The 18,298-nt window shown below is 51.8% G+C and overlaps 8 protein-coding genes across 8 annotated transcripts; 1 reads left to right on the forward strand and 7 right to left on the reverse strand.

Moving 5' to 3' along the window:
* Window positions 1–554: 554 nt before the first annotated feature.
* Window positions 555–6,185, reverse strand: K489DRAFT_380160 (uncharacterized protein). Its single transcript, XM_033604823.1, has 4 exons — window positions 5,820–6,185; window positions 3,980–5,466; window positions 3,822–3,931; window positions 555–3,775 (listed from the first exon to the last, which is right to left on the reverse strand). The coding sequence occupies exons 1-4, from the start codon at window positions 6,055–6,057 to the stop codon at window positions 907–909; spliced, it is 4,704 nt and encodes a 1,567-aa protein (XP_033459817.1). The 5' UTR covers window positions 6,058–6,185; the 3' UTR covers window positions 555–906.
* Window positions 6,186–7,965: 1,780 nt separating this feature from the next.
* K489DRAFT_304681 (uncharacterized protein) lies at window positions 7,966–8,757 on the forward strand (the record flags this gene model as incomplete). The annotated part of the gene is made up of 1 exon (XM_033600518.1): window positions 7,966–8,757. A coding segment is annotated over one exon (792 nt), but the record flags the coding sequence as incomplete, so codon positions are not given.
* Window positions 8,758–9,071: 314 nt separating this feature from the next.
* K489DRAFT_401341 (uncharacterized protein) lies at window positions 9,072–9,962 on the reverse strand (the record flags this gene model as incomplete). Its single annotated transcript, XM_033607019.1, has 1 exon — window positions 9,072–9,962. The coding sequence occupies one exon, from the start codon at window positions 9,960–9,962 to the stop codon at window positions 9,072–9,074; it is 891 nt and encodes a 296-aa protein (XP_033459819.1).
* K489DRAFT_424568 (uncharacterized protein) lies at window positions 9,903–10,704 on the reverse strand. The gene has a single exon (XM_033608269.1). The coding sequence runs from the start codon at window positions 10,221–10,223 to the stop codon at window positions 10,002–10,004; it is 222 nt and encodes a 73-aa protein (XP_033459820.1). The 5' UTR covers window positions 10,224–10,704; the 3' UTR covers window positions 9,903–10,001.
* Window positions 10,705–10,832: 128 nt separating this feature from the next.
* Window positions 10,833–11,621, reverse strand: K489DRAFT_370409 (uncharacterized protein; the record flags this gene model as incomplete). The annotated part of the gene is made up of 1 exon (XM_033603129.1): window positions 10,833–11,621. The coding sequence occupies one exon, from the start codon at window positions 11,619–11,621 to the stop codon at window positions 10,833–10,835; it is 789 nt and encodes a 262-aa protein (XP_033459821.1).
* A 456-nt stretch (window positions 11,622–12,077) lies between these two features.
* Window positions 12,078–12,763, reverse strand: K489DRAFT_216690 (uncharacterized protein). The gene has a single exon (XM_033599700.1). It carries the CDS (start codon window positions 12,671–12,673, stop codon window positions 12,320–12,322), a length of 354 nt encoding a protein of 117 aa, XP_033459822.1. The 5' UTR covers window positions 12,674–12,763; the 3' UTR covers window positions 12,078–12,319.
* K489DRAFT_431440 (glycoside hydrolase family 12 protein) lies at window positions 12,557–13,857 on the reverse strand. The gene is made up of 2 exons (XM_033608446.1): window positions 13,104–13,857; window positions 12,557–12,934 (listed from the first exon to the last, which is right to left on the reverse strand). Exons 1-2 carry the CDS (start codon window positions 13,738–13,740, stop codon window positions 12,855–12,857), a joined length of 717 nt encoding a protein of 238 aa, XP_033459823.1. The 5' UTR covers window positions 13,741–13,857; the 3' UTR covers window positions 12,557–12,854.
* Window positions 13,858–15,536: 1,679 nt separating this feature from the next.
* On the reverse strand, window positions 15,537–17,420 carry K489DRAFT_380165 (GNS1/SUR4 membrane protein). Its single transcript, XM_033604824.1, has 2 exons — window positions 16,631–17,420; window positions 15,537–16,571 (listed from the first exon to the last, which is right to left on the reverse strand). Exons 1-2 carry the CDS (start codon window positions 17,039–17,041, stop codon window positions 15,933–15,935), a joined length of 1,050 nt encoding a protein of 349 aa, XP_033459824.1. The 5' UTR covers window positions 17,042–17,420; the 3' UTR covers window positions 15,537–15,932.
* Window positions 17,421–18,298: the final 878 nt, after the last annotated feature.

Raw genomic sequence — 18,298 nt, forward strand, 5'->3', positions numbered from 1 at the left:
CCTACCAGTCGTGCGTCCCGTGGTTCTCACGCGCGACTCCGTCTTTTCCTGCCACCTGGGCAATCATCACTGAGATGATCAACGTTCATGCTGTGTGTTGTTTCTACACGTCCGATGAAACGGCGATTGCAGCATCTCTTGTCGATAGGGCCGTTTAGTGTACAGTATGTATTCAAGAAACACGCCATTGTGAGGGTTTCTAGAAATGCGCACGGAAGGAAGGACCATGGCTACCGTCCCATCCGCCGCCTGTCTGCAAGTGGACAGACCTCCGCGCGTGATGAATTTCCCTTTGCACTTTCTGCGTATAATAACAACAGTTCTGGAGCAATCCTCCCCAATCTCCGAACCTTGAAAGCTGGACGCCTATTACTATTCATCAGCGGGAAGCAGTGGCAAATCTATCGACAGCCACATCCAGATAAGGCGTTTCCCTGCTTCTGACGCCAGCGTTGCATATGTGGGTAGCGTTACATTGCTCACTCGCGCGATCCGTTTTGCTGATAAGCAGGATTTTTGCGCAGTACCATGTCGCGGCACTGTGAAGTGAAGAACCTTGGAATGTGTTTAACAATTATTGTAGCGCCAGTGCGTGACCCAACACAGTCCGCTGTGTGATCACTGGTGACTCGTATGCAACCTTAGGACTCGTCATAACAAGCGAGCGAAACATAGAAAGACAAAGGCATGTATATATGTTTTCCGACAATAATTCCTCGGCATCCATACAGTCCTCCACTGGGTATCACAATCCCGACATGTGCCAAAACAGTAAAAGTGCGTCTCCTCAAATGTACAATTGCGCCAGCGCCACTGTATTGTATATGTCGCGAAGACAAACCATGCCTCTCTCAAGTGCGTAATCTAGCATGGATAGAAGTCGACAAGATGCGAACACGATCGATGCTAGAAACTGTCCATCTCTTCCCGCTGGCGTAAGAACTCGGTCGCCAAGGTATCACCGCCTTTTGCGCTGAGGCTCATCCAATGATGAGCAACGCACATGGTGACGGGATCATACCGCTTCGGATCTTGACTGCGACGCCACTTGGTTTCTAACTCTTCTTTGAAAACCTCACGTGGCAATGAAAAGGGTGCGATGATTAGGTCCATGACTTCCGGATGCGTCAGGTACAGCGTGGCTAACTCGCGCTGAGCGACGGCATCACCCTCCTTTGCCGCGATTTGCAGCAAATATGCAGCATCGGCCATACCATAGCGTGTAATGTCCGCGGCTGGCGGCGTGCGTGCCGGCGTGCTGAAGACTGCTTCATCACGTTGCAGCTGCGCGGTAGACGACGCTCGCTCATGACCCCGGCGACTCGTGACATGCGCAATGATACTATCTGCGGTCTCAATCATGATGGTTCTGGCCTCGTGCTTGAGGTCCATTAGCGCAACAGCAGCGTTGCAAAAGGCCTTGCCAGAGGCAGTGTTCTGCAAGACCGAGGAGGGCGTCAGAGCTGCAATGAATTGTAGATCGCGGAAAATGGTCAGCGGCCGCAGGGAGGCCTGGGAGAAGATATCGCGGAAGCCGCGTACATTCGCTTCGGTCGTGTATTTGGCGCGCAGGCGCGATTCTGAAGTTGGTGTGGCGCCCGAGGTGCTATGCGAGGACTGCGACAGTTCTTCGTCCAATCGCTCGGCCATGTACGGCACAATCAATCTATCCATATCATACAAGCAAGCGAGCTTCGTGGCAGGGTTTGAGAAAGCCGAAAATTTTCGTAAGAGTCCTGCAAATGCAGCGTTGTAATCAAACTTTGAAATCGACATAGGTGATGTTGATCTAAGATCTGCTCCGGTCTGAGCAGCGTAGGCGTTGAACCGAATTTGTGTGGTGGCACGGCGGTGTTTCTCAACAATGTCGGCTGCAAGACCTGTGTTGAAGGCGCGATCTGTCTCGCTGCCATCGACAAACAAGTGTGCTGTGAGGTCGCTGACCAAAAGGCTAGTGAGCCTCTCCCGGAGTCGATCGGCTGCATTTGGGTGCAGCAGCCTATGTCTGCCAGATCGTCCGCGCGCCGTCGGGGTATACGCTGATTGAGTGTTCGAAGTACCCATGCTTGTGACGCTCGAAGCAGTTGCCGCTTCTGTGGTAGCATTGGAGTACGTGGAAGAGCGCGTGGCTAGCGTCGGGCTGCGAGAGTCGAGATAGTCGCGGGAGCTCATGCTTGATAGAGTATGAGAAGCGTTTGAAATTGCATCCAGGCTTCGAGCGTTGCTGTGCAGGTTGAGCGATCTCACGGTCCCTGTAGAGTTATGTTGACTGCTCAGAGACAGCATTGACGGGGTAAAGTGTAGAGCCGGCCGAGGTGGTACAGAGCCATCCCTAGCGAACAGAACATTCCCGCCCAGTGAGCAATCTTCTGCTGCGTCCTTGGCCGTGCTAGCATCGACACATTTCCTGATCTCCATGCAGAGCTTGTGAAGTCGCTCCTCACCTGCGCAAAGATTGTCGATACCTTGGCGCTCCATCCAAACAGAGGTCAAGCGAGCCATATCGTCGGTGAGTTTGTTCGGACCGCCGCGCGACACCTTCGCACTGAGCAGCTCAAATATTTGTTCATCAGATTTCAGGTGCAAGCTCACCCCCAATGGTCTTGTGGAGCTCCATGGTCGTGCGGCAGACGGAATATTGGAGTGAGCACCTTTTTTGGCTTTGCCCATGGTGCGTAGCGCTTTCATAACCGCAATGGCATCGTTGAACTGTGCTGATGCCCTTACGTCAGCTACGTACCACATCTTGTCCCTTAAACGTTCATTGAGATCGGCAGTCGAGAATATAAGTTCGCTTCGGAGTTTGGTCAAAGGCCGTAGGAGATATGCCCAATGTTCGCATCCTGCCTGGTGGATTTGAAATCGTTCCATAGACCGCTGGACAGATCGTGCGATGTCGCCAAGCAGAAGGTGCACAAGCTCTGGATCACTGCCTACTGGGGCGAAAGCTAGGAAGTCCTGGAGTCTGCAATGCCATGCATGGGACGATAGAAACTCGGAGCCTTCTTGCTCGTCAGATATGATCTGGCTGAACAATGATTGAATTTGGTCATGCGGCTTGCTATCGTGTTCAGGGCTTGGTGTGCTGTCCATGTAGTCATTCACGGTCGCGTATTGTAGCATTATGTCGACAGCTTCTCTCGCCGCATGGAACGCTTCCCCAAGAGGGAGACCAATGGGGCTTCCCGGCATGTCCGGGCCATTCAAATTGTCTTGGACGATAGTACCGTCAGAAAGGGTGGCCCATCCCTGGTGCATTGTGCATAAATTTGGGCTCCGAGAGCGCGCGAGAACAACGTTCCAGTATTGCCTTGAGGTCCGGGTGGTTATGGCAGCAACTTCTTCTAGTTCCATATAAACCTCTGGCTTCAAGGCTTGTTCGGGCACACGGTCTCTTCGCGTAGGTTCGACATGCGGCGGAATTGCAGGCATCCACGAACTGGAAACTTCGCGCGATTCCATTGACTTGGCAGGGCTGCCAAAAAGTGATAATCCCGATATTGAAGATGCCGACGACCCTGGGCCTGATCTAAAATGCTTAGAATTTGAGGAGGCGGACGATGGTCTTTGCCGTGGATAAAGCGCATTGACGATAGAGAGAGCTTCCGTCACAGAGAGAACGAGAAATTTTTCCGCCCGTATCGGCTGTTTAGGTGACAGTCGAACGGATTGCACCGCGTTCAGACTGACAGCGGACGGCGAGTGTCGCAGTCTGTGCAGTACAGCATGCACAGAGCGGGTCATCTCTGGCGAGACAATGCCGACAAATTTTCGCCTGTGCTCATCAGCATAAATTCCGTAAAATGCTGAACATAGCTTACCATGAATACAAGACATTATATACGACTTCCCGACACTTCTTCGCCACTTCAAGAAGAATCCGTTGACGAGCCACATCGGACAAATGATGGTCAGTCAACATTCCATGGGCCTGTCTACGTCAGCTGTGAAGAAGCACATGTATGAAGGCTTCACTTACCTCAGGTGCCACAATAGCGTCTATCAGGAAATCTGAAGTGAGCCATTTCAATAGCACTGCATGTGAGTAGTCATGTTGTAATTCGGGTGATGCCTGTAGGTTAGAGCTCGTGGCGCGACATATCCTTAGAGCTCCCGGTGGCAGGACGCTCGCTCCATTTGGGTCGGCCAGTAGCTCCAGTAAAGACTGTGCACTTTTTGAATAAAATGCATCCTTGCGGGCATCATACTCATCTCCGCCGTCCTTCTCACCTTCCATGCGGGCGCGGAACGTCCTTGGTGGTGGACCTTCCAGCAGGAATGCTCCCTGCTGGAGTGTTTGAAGCATCCAAACTTCAAGACGTTCCTTTCCAGGCCAGGGGCACATTCGTGCAAAAACGTCGAACACTGTAGAAAGGAATCTTTCACACACCGGGTTGCGATCGGTGATCATTCTAGCACACACATGGGACCAGACCTCGGTCGACATATCATCTTCTCCTGGGTCGGTTTTCGTAACACTCCTCGGGACGTATATCAACATTTCTAACGGACTGCCAAAGCCCTGCGATGCTAGCAGCTCCATTTGAGACTCCGCGAGAGGACCCAAAGCGCTGGAAGCCCGCGGACTGACCTTGGACATGCCACCGAAGATTGAAGTCTCCGTGGAACGAGGGTTGCAACGATTAGAAAGTAATGCTGTAGCCTCGCCTTGCGTAAGGGAGGACAAGCGGTCAGCAACGAATGCTCCATCATACCTCAACCTGGACAGCAGGTCCAGAACTGTATCACGAGAAGGAGAGGAAAGGCCATCGAGGAAAGATACACCGGGTCCTAACAGCGGCGTTTCGTGAATATCCAAATCGACGGAGTCGGCCGGGAAGAAGCAGGCATCGGAAGCATCATGGAAAGCATATAAAAGATTGGCAAAGTTGGCTTTGTCTTCCAGTCTGATACATTCGGCGAATGTACGATGGGCCGAGCGTGCAGCACAAGCCAAGCGAACCGTTCGAGCCGCGGCTGTCTGGAGCCGGTTGAGGTTTTCCTGAGCCAGGTGGGTCTTTCGTCGATGATATCTTTGCGAACGAATTAATTGACCGACACTCATGACGGACAAATCAATAAGAGACGGTTGGGCCATCGCTTCATCGCTCGACCTTGGCACTTGTGTCCTGGGAGAGTCCTGCAAATCTGCGACCGGAGCTGCCACGGCACGTTCGTCCGTCGGCGTTGGAACCATCGTGGAGGCATCCATCCTTTCCTCGGACATCCCGGGCCGGCCACGCACCTCCGGAGGAAATAAAGACGGTATCCTTGGGGAGGCCGGAGATTGCAGGGCCGGGGAGGGAGAGCGGAGTGCAACAGGGACGGCGGGAGGAGGAGTGGAGAAGTGAGAGAGGGAGAGGAGAGGTTTGAGGAGATGCGACGGCGTGCCATCCAAGCGAGAAATACCGGGCGATGATGAACGGGAAACATGGCGAGATATTTCTTGAGGTGTTGAGGACGAAGCTGCAGCAGACGCAACATTAGCCAGCCGCTATGGTTGGATAGAGAGATGGTTCTGCGGGCGCGCAGCGGTTGCCAGCTCATCAACATGTACATGCTCCGGATACAGTGAGGTGTCAGAGGACGACAGCCGACATGGGTGCTTGATTGGTTCGTGCAGGAGCGAGACGAGCATAGTGCAGCAAACTACCGCACGACAAGTAGGGTATACGGCAGTCAGCCAGCAAAACAAGCTGGGCGAATACGTGCGTGCAACACTACCGTAGAGGTGACGATAAAAAATCATAGGGCAGAATGAACCTCGTGTACAAGGGCAGGGGGAAAAGCCAGGCAGGGACGACAGGATGGGGACATACGAAATGCGTCCAGCGGTGACGGCGGCGCGGATGCGGGTACGGGTGCTGATGTGGTCGACGCTGCTGAGACCGGAGGCAGCGCTGCTGTCGCTGGCGCCGACGGTGTTGACGCTTCTTTGGCTTCGTCGGCTTCGTCGCTCTCCACCACCGCCTCCGCCGTGGTCATTGGTGTTGTCGTCACGACTGCTGACGCGGGCAGGGCTGCCTCTTTTGACGATGGTGAATCCTCGTTGGGCATCGCAGCAGGCGCACACGAATCAGACCATGTCGCACGTGGCGGTTCGCAGAAATGAGTATACTCGGGAAATGTGACCCGACGGGCAATTGTGCGACGAGTTGGCACCGTCGAGCGAAGATTCAGGAAAGTTCGTCTAATTGGAAGGAAGAGGCAACAAACGGACCGGTGATGAGGCGTGAGCCTCTATGTACTGGCCTGTCCAGTGTCGTGGGGTCTCGTGCGTAGTCCGCTGGCATCAGTCATCACCATACCCAGGCAATGGTGATACCTGGGTACCAGTGTGTAGGGTAGAGTCAAAGAGACGCGAGTGACTTGCAACTTTCTTCGTCGCACGCATCGCATGTCACCATGAAACCGGGCATGCTTAATGAACAGACACGCCTTTCCGCAACTGGCCGAAGCTGCTGCTGCAGTCGGGTAGGGGCCGAGTTTTCGTGACAGCTGCATCTCCACTCATGGGCGCCAGCAAAGCAAGCCTGGACGCTTGCTTCCAGGACCGTCCACAATCCAAGGTTATCATGCACTGTACTGCCCGGATGCATGTACTCTACTATTGTATGTATCGCAAGTGCGAGCGACTCCTCCTGCTCTTCGATCAGAGCGTCTTCCCAACCTCCTTACATTGTAGAAGAAATCGGGAGTGCAGTATTTGTTATTATACGACAGCCGTACCCTCGCATGTCGTGTAATAAAATAATGAATGATGTTTTATCTTGATGACAAAAAAGCTGTTTGTTGGCATCGGTGTCGACATGCACACGCTGCATACAGTACTTCTTTTTCATCCACCTACGTACGTGTCCACGTAGCGACACAGAGTATACAGAAACCCAGAAGCATTCATGCACGTTGACCGACTGATTTGATTACCCCCATCATATATGCAAGTAGAAAGATCTACTGTGAAGACTGTGCTTTTGTTCATACGGCGGCGACTTCGAAACGCGATCACGAGGTTGCGATGACAGATCACCAGGTCAAAAACGCAGCTGTGCATATGCATACAGCAGGCATGGAGACACACCTTCACTGTTCGTTTCTCACCGACCGCCCCGCCTGCCTTGGAATTTCCACAGTTCGCTTGCACTGGAGGTTTCGATAAGGCACTGAGGTCTGCGGGTAGACGACCACGCATGCGTATCACATTGACACTGGCTGGTCTTCCGCTTGACTGCCATTTACCACTAGTAGACACATATTCTCGTGAAACTTGGAATGCCGGAGAGCAGACTGGCAGAGCTGGTCGACGACTGGACAGTGCCGTCCAGATTGGAGGATGCATGCATCACATCAGTACTAGCGGGCGAATGACGCGCTGCAGACCAAGCCTGCATGGTCATTCTCCCGGGTCCATGTCGGACAGACTGCCAGCGAGGGAGCGGATTGGCTGAAAATCCCTGAATTATATTGCCACGGTATTCGTGGCAAGCTTATGATGTGCCCCAGATATCCCGATAATAGGTAGTTAGAGAAGGTCATTTCAGGAGTAGCAGGCGGCGACCATTGCCAAAAAATGCCAATAGCCTTTAACAAACCCAGCCCGTAGCCCGACTTGGGAATTTGCCACAGGCTGACAAGATGGCGACGCCAAGCTTCGCATGCTGTGCCGCAGCACTTGCATCCGTAGGCAAGCTTCGTTACGGAGTTGCCTGATCCATCACTTTGTATCATGCAAAGTTCTACAGTCATTCATCGCAGCTTTGTTGATCGCTCACCTTGCCGCGTTTGTGAATGGTTTACATCAGACCATGCGAAGAGCCATGCCCTACTATCAATGAGGCGTGCAGATTAGACGATGTGCAATTACTGTCGCGCACCCTCCTGGCACAAGGAATCACGGCAACAAACATCAATGATGATAGCTCCTCTTGGCTCCTCCACTACACCTGTGAACAGTGCTTTGAACACAACGCCCTTGCGATACTTACCTACATTCTCTCCGATGGCGGCTACAGTACGGATAATATTAGCAACCATGAAATGAATCGCCCGCGAGACCTCTCAACCCAAATTCTTGATGTTTTGCTCGCTTACGGCTGGAATATCAACAAACGCTTCAATAGGGCCGGTCGCCGTAGCGGCCCATTTCTCTGGGCGGTCCTTGCGAACGAAGACCTAGTTAAGTACTGTCTTGAGCACGGCGCGAGCGTCCATCCTGAAGGCCAAAGCCCGCTCCAGCCCGACTTTATTACCCAAGACCAGCTTCGCTGCCCGCCTGTACTAGAGAAAGCGGCCGCTAAAGCGACTGTAGCTACGTTTAAGTTGCTGCATGCTTATGGTGCTCCCTTGGGCTGGAGGTGTTTGCACCACGCTGTTCATGCGGCCACATTCCCCTGGATGAGCGGCAGGCCCGGCGGCACGCCAACGCCTGGCACATCCGAGGAGCAGTATCCTAAGGCCCAGACGTACGCCGAGCGTATGGCTATGGTGTATTATCTAGTTGAAGATCTCGGGCTCGATGTTAATGGACCAGACCAGCCGCCCACCCAGATACGACTGCCTATGCGCCGTGGCCCACCGCTCTGCTATGTCTCGGATTCCGACGTTCTCGAATACGGCGCGGGCCCAGAGACCTGGGAAGTCCTCGACACGCGCGAGCTGACGTGGTACCTGCTTGACCACGGTGCGGATCCGCGTCCAGCCCTCGAGAGGCTCCAGGGAGGCAGCCATCCGACGTTTATCGCAGACGTGGAGGCGTGGAGAGCTCGAAAAAAAGCACGGTCGTCTAAATGCTGCTGCCAGTGACGCCGCGGAAGGCTCAATAACGACTGGCCTAACAACTGCCCAACGGATCCTCTCGCAGTCCAATATCACGCGCTTCGATACTGAAGCATTGAGCGACACTTCGCATCTCAGAATATTGATACGTGCATTGATAACAAGATGCGTCTCTGTAACGACAGACAATTGGCCCAGAACAAGCGATAGGAATATCGCAATGAATTCGTGCAGCAGAGCATATAGAAAGCATCAAAGACCTCGTAAAGAGGCTCATGCTCAACCGCGCGCACATATTAGTACCGGCATTCAGCTAGGAGTTGGAAGTACGGGTTGCAATTCTTACCCACATCTCCGCATGTCTTTACGTCCGCACTTCCACAAGTGGTGGCGTAGTTATACGACGGTCGACCGCACGAGACGGTATAGCCGCCACTGCACGTGAGGTTGCCTGCGAGTTCTTGTGCCACTGTTGCGAGAGGCTTGTAAATGCCGGTACCGACGAAGCTGCAGCCGCGCTGGACCACATTGCCACCCCAGTCGGTGATGTCAAATTCGAGCTCGTCCCCGATGATATCAATGATTGGTGAGCCCGGATTTACCGCTACCGACCCCAGCCAGTGAGAAGCCTCAGTGAAGTCATTCGCGCAGGGTTGCGAGTCTGCGGAGGGACGAACTTTCACGGCAAAGTTGGCAGAAACTTTGCCCCCCGGCAGCACATAATTTGCACGCCAGATCTCGATGCGCATGTTGGGATATGTCTCCTCGTAGGCTTTGAAAGCTTGTAGATAGACCTGTACGGCTGCCGAATTCGATGATAGCTGGACTCCACTGGTCGGGTCAGTCAGTGAGTCCTTCGAGGGACCATCCAGCCAGAGCACCGCACTGGACCAGTCTGCGTGCGTCTTGACGAACTCTGCACACAGCTGTGTCTTGCCCATACCACCCAGGCCATGCACTATGAAGACCCGCTGCTGCCGCTCAGGCGATTGCGAGGGAGAGGCGAAGAAGTCTGCCAAATGCTGCATGTCCTGTTTGCGAGCTACGAAGTAGTCCGTCGCAGGGACACCCTTCAGATGGAGAGGGAGGGAGTACTCGCCAGGTGCTGCTGTTCCTTGGACTTTCCGAACTTTATGTAACAGACGTTCCCGCCTGCGTTCCTTGCCCTCGCCATAGCGGATGTTCATGCTAACTCCGAGAATGCCGAAGAGACAGTGCGACAGGTCCTATCCGTGTAGCGTCGCTCGATCGTCGGCCCACGTCAGCTTCTCTTCGGCGCTGATCTGCTCGCTTCCATCGTAGCGATGCAGCACGGCTCGCGGAATGATCGCGACACTGGTGATTTTTGCTATCTGATCTTCCAGCAGCGGGCCGGTCTGCATCGACATGCCGCTCCGTCCGTGACTGCTGTGTCCTTTATGGCCAAGCATCTGCCAGTGCCGCGACATGAACACCACTAAGCCGGGTGCAAGCAGCTCTTGCAACGTCCAGCCCCGCCGCTCCGCTCAAAAGCGTCCATGTCGCGCACTGTCGGGACATCCTCCAGGTATGCCAGACACACCTCCGCTTCTTGATATTATCGGAACATGGAATTGATCGCCGTTAATGCCTCGCGCTCGTTGTTTTGCTTGATGCAGCATGTATCGATCTATAACCTTTTTACTAGCGGCAGATACGCTCTCACGTACGCTAAAAACCCTTTTACCTTGCGATACCCTGCCGTGTCCAGCTCTTTCCTCTCCTGTACGTCTTCCCACATCGCTTCGGTCCTAGCGATCCGTCGAGGCGAGGCGATCGCGTAAGGCGGGGGGTCTGTCCGAAGGAATCACAGAATGCGAAAGCGTACACGTTGAGAAGCCGCATAGTGAGTGCAAAACGACTGCCCAGCGAGCATACACAAAACGGGACAGGCAGTGCGGCGAAGCGCCGATGAGCGAGCACTTTGCATATGCCCACATTAACAGTAGGCTACATGACAGATCAGCTTATTCGCTGGCTGCAAGTTACTGTGTAATTCAGGTTAAAAATGGAAGTCCTACCACTCGCACTATGCTGTTTTACATGCTGTAGTCGGGCCTCTCGATGCTATCTTGGACCATATCAAATTCCCTGCAGTACATGCATTTGCGCCGCCGGCCCTTCTTGTCGTGATATGTTTTGCGACAATGGCGACTATCGTCACATGGGGGACGCCGTTCATAGAGCCTGCTGCGCTCAAAATCAATGAGAATTACCCGGTCGCTGTCGGGATCTACCACAACGTTGCGCATCTCTAGGTCTCCATGGATAACCTGACGCTCGTGAAGTTTTCGTGTCGCTGCAAGAATCTGTGCTTTGTAAACCAGCGATATGGGCTCCCCTTCTGGGAAACGTTTCAAAATAGACGTGCCTCCATAGGAGAGTAGAAGAAGGTGCTCTATAGGCTCTGCTCTTGCCGGGCTTTCCAGAGGGTAGTCAAGCGTGATGCTACCGCAGTATAAAGGGATTCTCTCGCCTTGCAAGTCGCTCAATCGTGCGTATACATCTTCCTCGCGGCGCATGCTATCGGCATCCCCACGTTGAAATCCCTTTGCAATCAAGCAGTAATTCAAGACAGGATGACAGATCTTGAACATGCTCCCCCGATGTCCTGAGAGAGCTAGATCAAGAATGCAAGTATTCCGTGTATCCACATTATTGAGACAAAGCCGCAATTCTTGATGGAAGGCATTCAGCGATAATGAGCTGTTATTGTGTGCCGCAGCAGAGGGGCAGTGAGGATCATTTTGCTCGTTGTGACTTTGTAAAATAGCCCGCAAGCATTGTGTGGTACAGTAGGGATGAGAAATAAGACGACCTTTGTCCATAATAGTAATGAATTGCCAAACGAGTTTGCTCGGGAAGGAGATAAATCGTAAGTTGATCACTCGAGAGGTTACAGCCTACTTAAATGCTCGGGCGCTCGACTTCGATTCGCACCGAGCTGGGTATCAAACAAATCAAGGATAGGCCGTAGACTTGACACAGAATTCGACATAATGACTCATATCACCACGAGAAACCTGCCTAGACAACGAGAAATCAATTGAATCTGAGCATCCGTTGTGCATCCCTCCAAGTATTGCCCTGTGGCGTAAGATGAAAGGACTGGCCCGAGCACCGCACATCCCACGAACAGCGACCATTGCTCTATTACCTGGCACGAGGTTTGAAGGTTTTGGAATCGAGATGTCACTTCCCAATTCTATATTAATTCTGTGAACATGGTGTAAGGTATCATCTGATGTGTTTCTTGCCTTCCATTTGTAGCTAATCCGTCACAGAGAGGCTAGTCGTCCAGTAGCCACCAGCCGAACTCCCTGCATACTGTCACAACCCCTGCTACACCCACCAGGGCAAACCCCCGACTATCAAATTCAAGAAATGCTATCCATTAAAAGTCTCCTGGCCCCATCACTCATTATCAACAGCATGAAAAACAAGATTCATTCCATGTGTTCGTTCGAAGATGTTACCCTCCATCTGAGAAACTCCGAGTTTATGGCTTCCACCGGTGGCTCCTTCATCAATCTCCCCACTTCGTTGATCTAGTTCGAGTATCCCAGTTTATGCGACCCAAAAATTTCATTCTCATGACAAATATCGAACAGAGTTCAAGGACTTGCGGCTTATTACCTATTAGGTTCGCTGCTGGTCCTAAGACGGCGATAAAAACAATAGCAGAAAAGTTCGGGATTCTTTGATTGTGAATTGAAGAGCCTGAATAATGTCTCCGATATTGGGGGTGAGAAGGGGCTTTTCTCTGATTTATCATTTTCGCGGAGGTCCTCGGCCAATGCCATAGCGGCGTAGGAAGTCTGGAAGAACCATTTGAATTCATGAGCCTATATAAGTGGAACGACGGAGCATTAAGCACCATGCGCTATTTCACTCATCTGTATATGAAGTCGAGTCCAGAACGAAAGATGGGCCCGGCACAGCCTGGGAATGGAGAGGTTGGAATGGGCTAGAAGGTTGATTTTTGTGATTTCTGCTTGGTCACGCACACTCGACCTGACCCGATCGACTTTTACCTCCATTCAGAAACGCCACCGCTTCAATCAGTTCACGCTGGCAAACCAGTTCGGGACATCGAACGTCGTATGCGGGCCGGTGAAAGGCTCTGTGCCGAATTGGATCGCTGTGTTTGAAAACATCAATGTCAGTCACAAACTCAATCTCTTCCTTCTCAGGATGAAACCACTTTGTCTGATTTAATCGGACTGGATGTTGTGAATCCTCAAGAGATCCGTGAAAATCCCAGAATACCAATGTACTCATATAGGAAGAAGACAAGAAGGAAGGCTTACTCAACAAATTCTGCGTGCTCGCCGGGAACCCCTCATTGGCGGTGATGTAGTCGAAGAAATTCTTGATGTCTCCAGAGTAGTTTGAAATATTGGTGTCAGCGACAAAGCTAAAGACGAGACAGTTTCCATTGTATCCGCTCCACAAATCCCAAGTATACCCTCCAATGGTAACAGTGGTCTTCTTGCTGCCAATCGGCTGGACACTGCCAAAGCGCGCGAGCCACACCATCAGCTCGTAATCTCCACTGGAAGTGCTGTGGTTTATATCATTCGCCGTAAACAGATCATACGCAACATCTGCTCGCACGTTGTCTAATGTGGAATAGGTCCACCGCGCTGACGTCGGAATGGAAGAGATCGAAGACACAAGTCGTTTTGTGAAGGATAAGCCGGAATAAGAGTATGACTTGACGTTGTTCTCGCCGCCAGCCCATTGCCAGGTCGTCGACCAAGATACACCCGAAGTAGAGGCGCTGTTGAGTGCGCTACATTGCGAGCCGGACGTTGCAGCGCCCTCGCCCCAGAGGTTGTTCTGCACTGTGTACATTTCCTTGGTGTAAGATTGATATTGCCCGCACATGTTCAGCTGGGCGACCGCGCTGCTGGTGAAGGCGAGAAGGGAAAGAGTGGAGCGCATGTTGACTTAGTAGCATAAACTTCTCTCCGAGATGTACGTATAATAATCGTTTGGATGTAACTGAAGTTGATAAAGAGAAGGAGCATACATTAACCTCGGTGGTGAGTCTTACTATCTCTTTATATTTTCATGACGAGGAAAATCACTTCGTACGTATGACTCTATTAAAGTCTATCAATGCGGATCGATCGTCTACGTGTGAACTCAGAAGGGCAGGCTCCAATAAGTGACGTATGAACTAGATAGCATATGGTACACCGCGAGGGTTGCTGGAAATGGCAGGTGCCTAAGAATTCATAGCACTGTAGTCGGTGTAGTAGGCGAAGTGAACGTGGCCCGATCTACGGGCTGCCCTTTGGGGGCCGATCGCCGGTTCGTAGGGTTTAAAAGCCGAGCGTACTCTGGACAGCTGCCCTTTAGGGGCCGATCGCCGGTTAGTAGGGTTCAAAATCCGAGCGTACTCTAGACAGCTGGGCCGATCGCCGGTTAGTAGGGTTTAAAAGCCGAGCGTACTCTAGATGGCTACCCTTTAGGAGCCGATTGCTAGTTAGCAGGATTTAAAAGCCGAGCGTACTCTGAATAGTATCATAATCTTACCGGGCCCTTTACGTAGCGGTAAGGACTTAGTTTATTACTAACTGCTCTAAGGCCTATACTACTATATTATCTACCTACTAAGACCTATTAGCTTTTAGCCTTAGGCTAATTTAGTTATTAGCTACCTTAGATATAGAATAGTAGTATTAGTATAAGATACTATATGCCTAAGGCTAGCTTAGTAGGTTAGGTGTTTTAGGTATTAAATAGTAATTTTAATACGAGAATATTACAACCTTTGACGCTGGAAAGGGACACAGCGGTAGCCGTGTCTAACAACTAAAGACTCGGCAGGCCAAGGTGGGATGTGATTGTTATACAGAAACATTCACTTTGTCGTCGACCGGATAGTCACGTAGTAATAGGCGGGTATGAGGATTCGGGTCCCGCGAACAACCTGCTTGATGTCAATCAACGCATCCATGGCTGTTGTGTCTATGTATCATGCAATCTGACGCCTCGACGGAGTAGAGCCATGGTGTGATTCTGCCAAAATGCGGTCTACTTGCTGTACGTCATTAAGGTGGTCGGCTCCCTATCTAGGTACTCGGGCATCTAGACAACCGATCATGTTGAAGAGAACCAGCCATAGTGAGGATTAACCTCAATCCAGAATCCATTCGGCAAGCGCGGCCACTGGGGCGGCCGCATCGTCTGTCCAAGGGCAGAGCATCCATGAACCTTGCACACAAGAGTACCTTGGTACCTAGGTAGCCCATGAGTTCGGCTCAAAATATCAGGACACTTCATCGGGCTGAGGATCGGCGTTTCCGTCCAGTCTTCTGTCAAACCTTCCCTCACATCTAGCAACCTTGAATCTTGGGAGCCTGACATTCATCTGGCAAGTCGGATCCTTGAGATTTTGACGATACTAGGTAGGGTGCAGATTGACGAGCCTGAGCACAAGAAGCAAGCCTCAGCTTGCCTGCTCAGTGCGAATCATTGAAGTCGGAATACTGTCTCGCTCGGGCAACAATCTTTCGATAGTGATGCACATCCTCTTTGCACACACGCATTTCTTCTGAGATTCATCGTGCTCAAAATCGATCACACTTCAGATTAATTTTCTCTATGCTAATAAAATGTTGACGGCCTGTTTATGTTGGCCACACCTGTCGCAGGAGAACATCGTTTCCGGCGTAACTCTCTACTCTAGAGAATTTTTGAAACAAGGCTCGAGGTTTAAGAAGAAGAAAAAAAACCTGCGAGACTTGCTCTGTGTCCTCAAACGCGAAAAAGCCAAATTGACAGTCGTGTTGAGGCCTCCCCAACATGACACGTCTTGCTCGTAAAATTACATATTTCAAAGCCGAGTCACGCCTATCCACCATATCATATAGCTCCCTTGCTCTTTCATGTCGTGCAAGGCCGACTCTTTCCAACAGCAGATGCAGGTTCATCCGTCAATTGTGCTTCGGCCAGCTGCCTGGAAGCCCTCGCGGTGGGTCCGTGCGTGTTAAATGATCAGTAGCTGGTACTGATCCTGATGTCAATGGTCCAGTCTGGTGCATGGTGTGCTGCGAAGCTGCGATGTCCCAACCCACACCGCGATCTGGCGAAGTTGCCCGGTCAAACGCACGCAGGTCTTGAGGGTCCTACGCCTTCCTTGAACGTGTGGTGCGGTTGCTGGTTGAGACAGTCTCTTTGCCTGTAGCGATACTGGGCTGGTGAAGGGTAGCAGCACCACCGCTCAGACGACGACGAACTTCCTTGACGTCAGGAACCTGCTCATCCTTCATTTCGACGAGAGCGCTGGTGGCACGGCCGCGGCCCTTCTTGACCGGCTTCTTGTATGTCGAAATGTAGAATCCGATGAAGAGAACCAGGTACGAGCTGAGAATACCAATACCAGCCAACGCAGCGAATTCCTTGCCGGCGCAGGTACCGACAGATGGAAGCCACGGGAAGTAAGCATTGGCGAAGTATGTGTACGAGGCGAAATAAACAAAGCCCAGATCAATGACGAACTGCAGGATCTGAAGAATTGTAATGTATTTCTTCCACCAGATCTTGATGCCACGCGCGGATTGGAAGTAGTACCAGTACATGACGACGTGGACTGTCAAATTCAGCGTGATGGGAACCCACGATACCGCAGTCGAGCCGATTAGCTGGGTGTAGCAGAGCAGAGCAGTGGCGCCGTGGTGGTAGGTGTGCAAAAAGGTCAGAGGCTTCTTCTTGAGGAAAAGGAAGCAGGTGTCGATGAATTCGATGTATTTGGTCAGGTAGTTCAGCTGAATCCAGATCAGAGATTCGCGTCAGACGAAGCAAATTCAGGCACAAGATTACTCACGTAGTAGAGAACCACGAGCGGCTTTGTCCATCCACCATTGTAGTCGCAAATGGTGTAGAAAACGCCATTTCTGACGAGGGTCGGAATCAATTGCTCCAAGAACAATACCAAGAGAGTGCCGCTGATGGCGGTCAGGTAGAAATTGTGAACCTTGAACAAAAAGCTCAACTGGAAAGGGGCGCGATCCCTAAGCAGCTCTCGTCCGCCGAAGATGATGATGTAGTATGTGATGAGGGCAATACCGGTCTCGGTCAAGGTGGCCATTGGCGTCACGCCGGGTGTAAACTCGAACTTTTCAGGCTCATATCCTACCACGGCAGTCCATGCCTCTGCGAAGATGGGCCAAAGATGCAGACCAAAAGGTCGATCGAGTGAGGGCACACTCAACTCAATCCAACTGGGAAGCGACATGGCGATTTATGTGCTGGTGAGATGATGACACTGGATGTCTGTTGCAGCGAGTGCGAACGAGGTGAATTTCGGAAATGAAGTTGACAGATGTCAGAAATATATTTCGACAGTCGAGTGACGACGCGGAGGTGTGTGGCTTAGTCGCGTGGGTAGCTTTCGGCCGGGAGTGGCGCGCTTTACGCCGCAAATAAGGAGTGACGGCGGCGATGATGATCGTTCAATCGCCAAAAGAAGGAAAGCAGAGAGAGGCAAAAGTGCAAGATCACGAACAAGTCGGACCGAGTCAAGAGATGTAGAAAAGAGAGGAAGCGGAGGGCGGCCCTCACAAAGCATACAGCCGTTATATTAACAAAAAGGGCAATGGGGAATACACATGACAGTCACAATAACCGCAGTAATTACTCCTGGGCTCTATTGGGTGATGAAAGGGAAGGGGCTCTTCTTCGTTCATTGGAAATTTGCTTGGCGTCAACATTGAGCCGGTAAGCCCGCCCGCTACAAGATCAAGGAAATTAAACTCCCCGGATCGTTCTAAAAAGCGTGGTGAACACCAACGGCTCCGATGGTTTGCGTGCTGATGTGGTCAGGAATCAGGAATCAGGATGCCGGACAGTCCTTGTTGTACCTCGCAATGCTCATCATCCATCTACTTGCCGGCTGATCTACAATGCGCAATGACTGTTAACTCCGTCACCACAACGAAGGTGGTGGACGTGGCCATGTACTATCGACGCGCTCCCGACGCGCCACAGCAACCAGATTGCCAGCGTGTCAACATATGTATTCAACCATTCAGTTGCGAGTCAGTCGGCCGAGACGGGCTGACATTTGTGCTGTCGTCCTATGGCCCAATAATGGTTATCACCATTGCAGTACGATTCGACAGTGCTGTCGAAAAATGAAAATCCTCCAAGGTTCGATGCAGCCCTCTGGCTCCGGGAGTTCATTAGAGCATGTGGCCCCGAAATGCACACGGACCACCCATGAGTATCGGACTCGTTTACAGCAAGCATTCTATCAACAACGGACGAACGACATTTGGCGCGGCCCCACATGTACCTCACTTGGCATCTGCCATAGTAGACGAACATCATTCTCACATACTGCCCTGGACGCAAGGATCGTTTCCAAGTGTTGTGGGCAGAGTCTATTGACCGCTCTCGATCCTGCGACGGCGCCTGGCGACGAAATCGTGATTTGCGTCACTTTGACCACCCATGGCCTATGATCCTGGAACAAACCTCTGCGCATCAGAGC

This window comes from Dissoconium aciculare (genome assembly GCF_010015565.1).
Source record: "Dissoconium aciculare CBS 342.82 unplaced genomic scaffold K489scaffold_6, whole genome shotgun sequence".
NCBI lineage: Eukaryota > Fungi > Ascomycota > Dothideomycetes > Mycosphaerellales > Dissoconiaceae > Dissoconium > Dissoconium aciculare.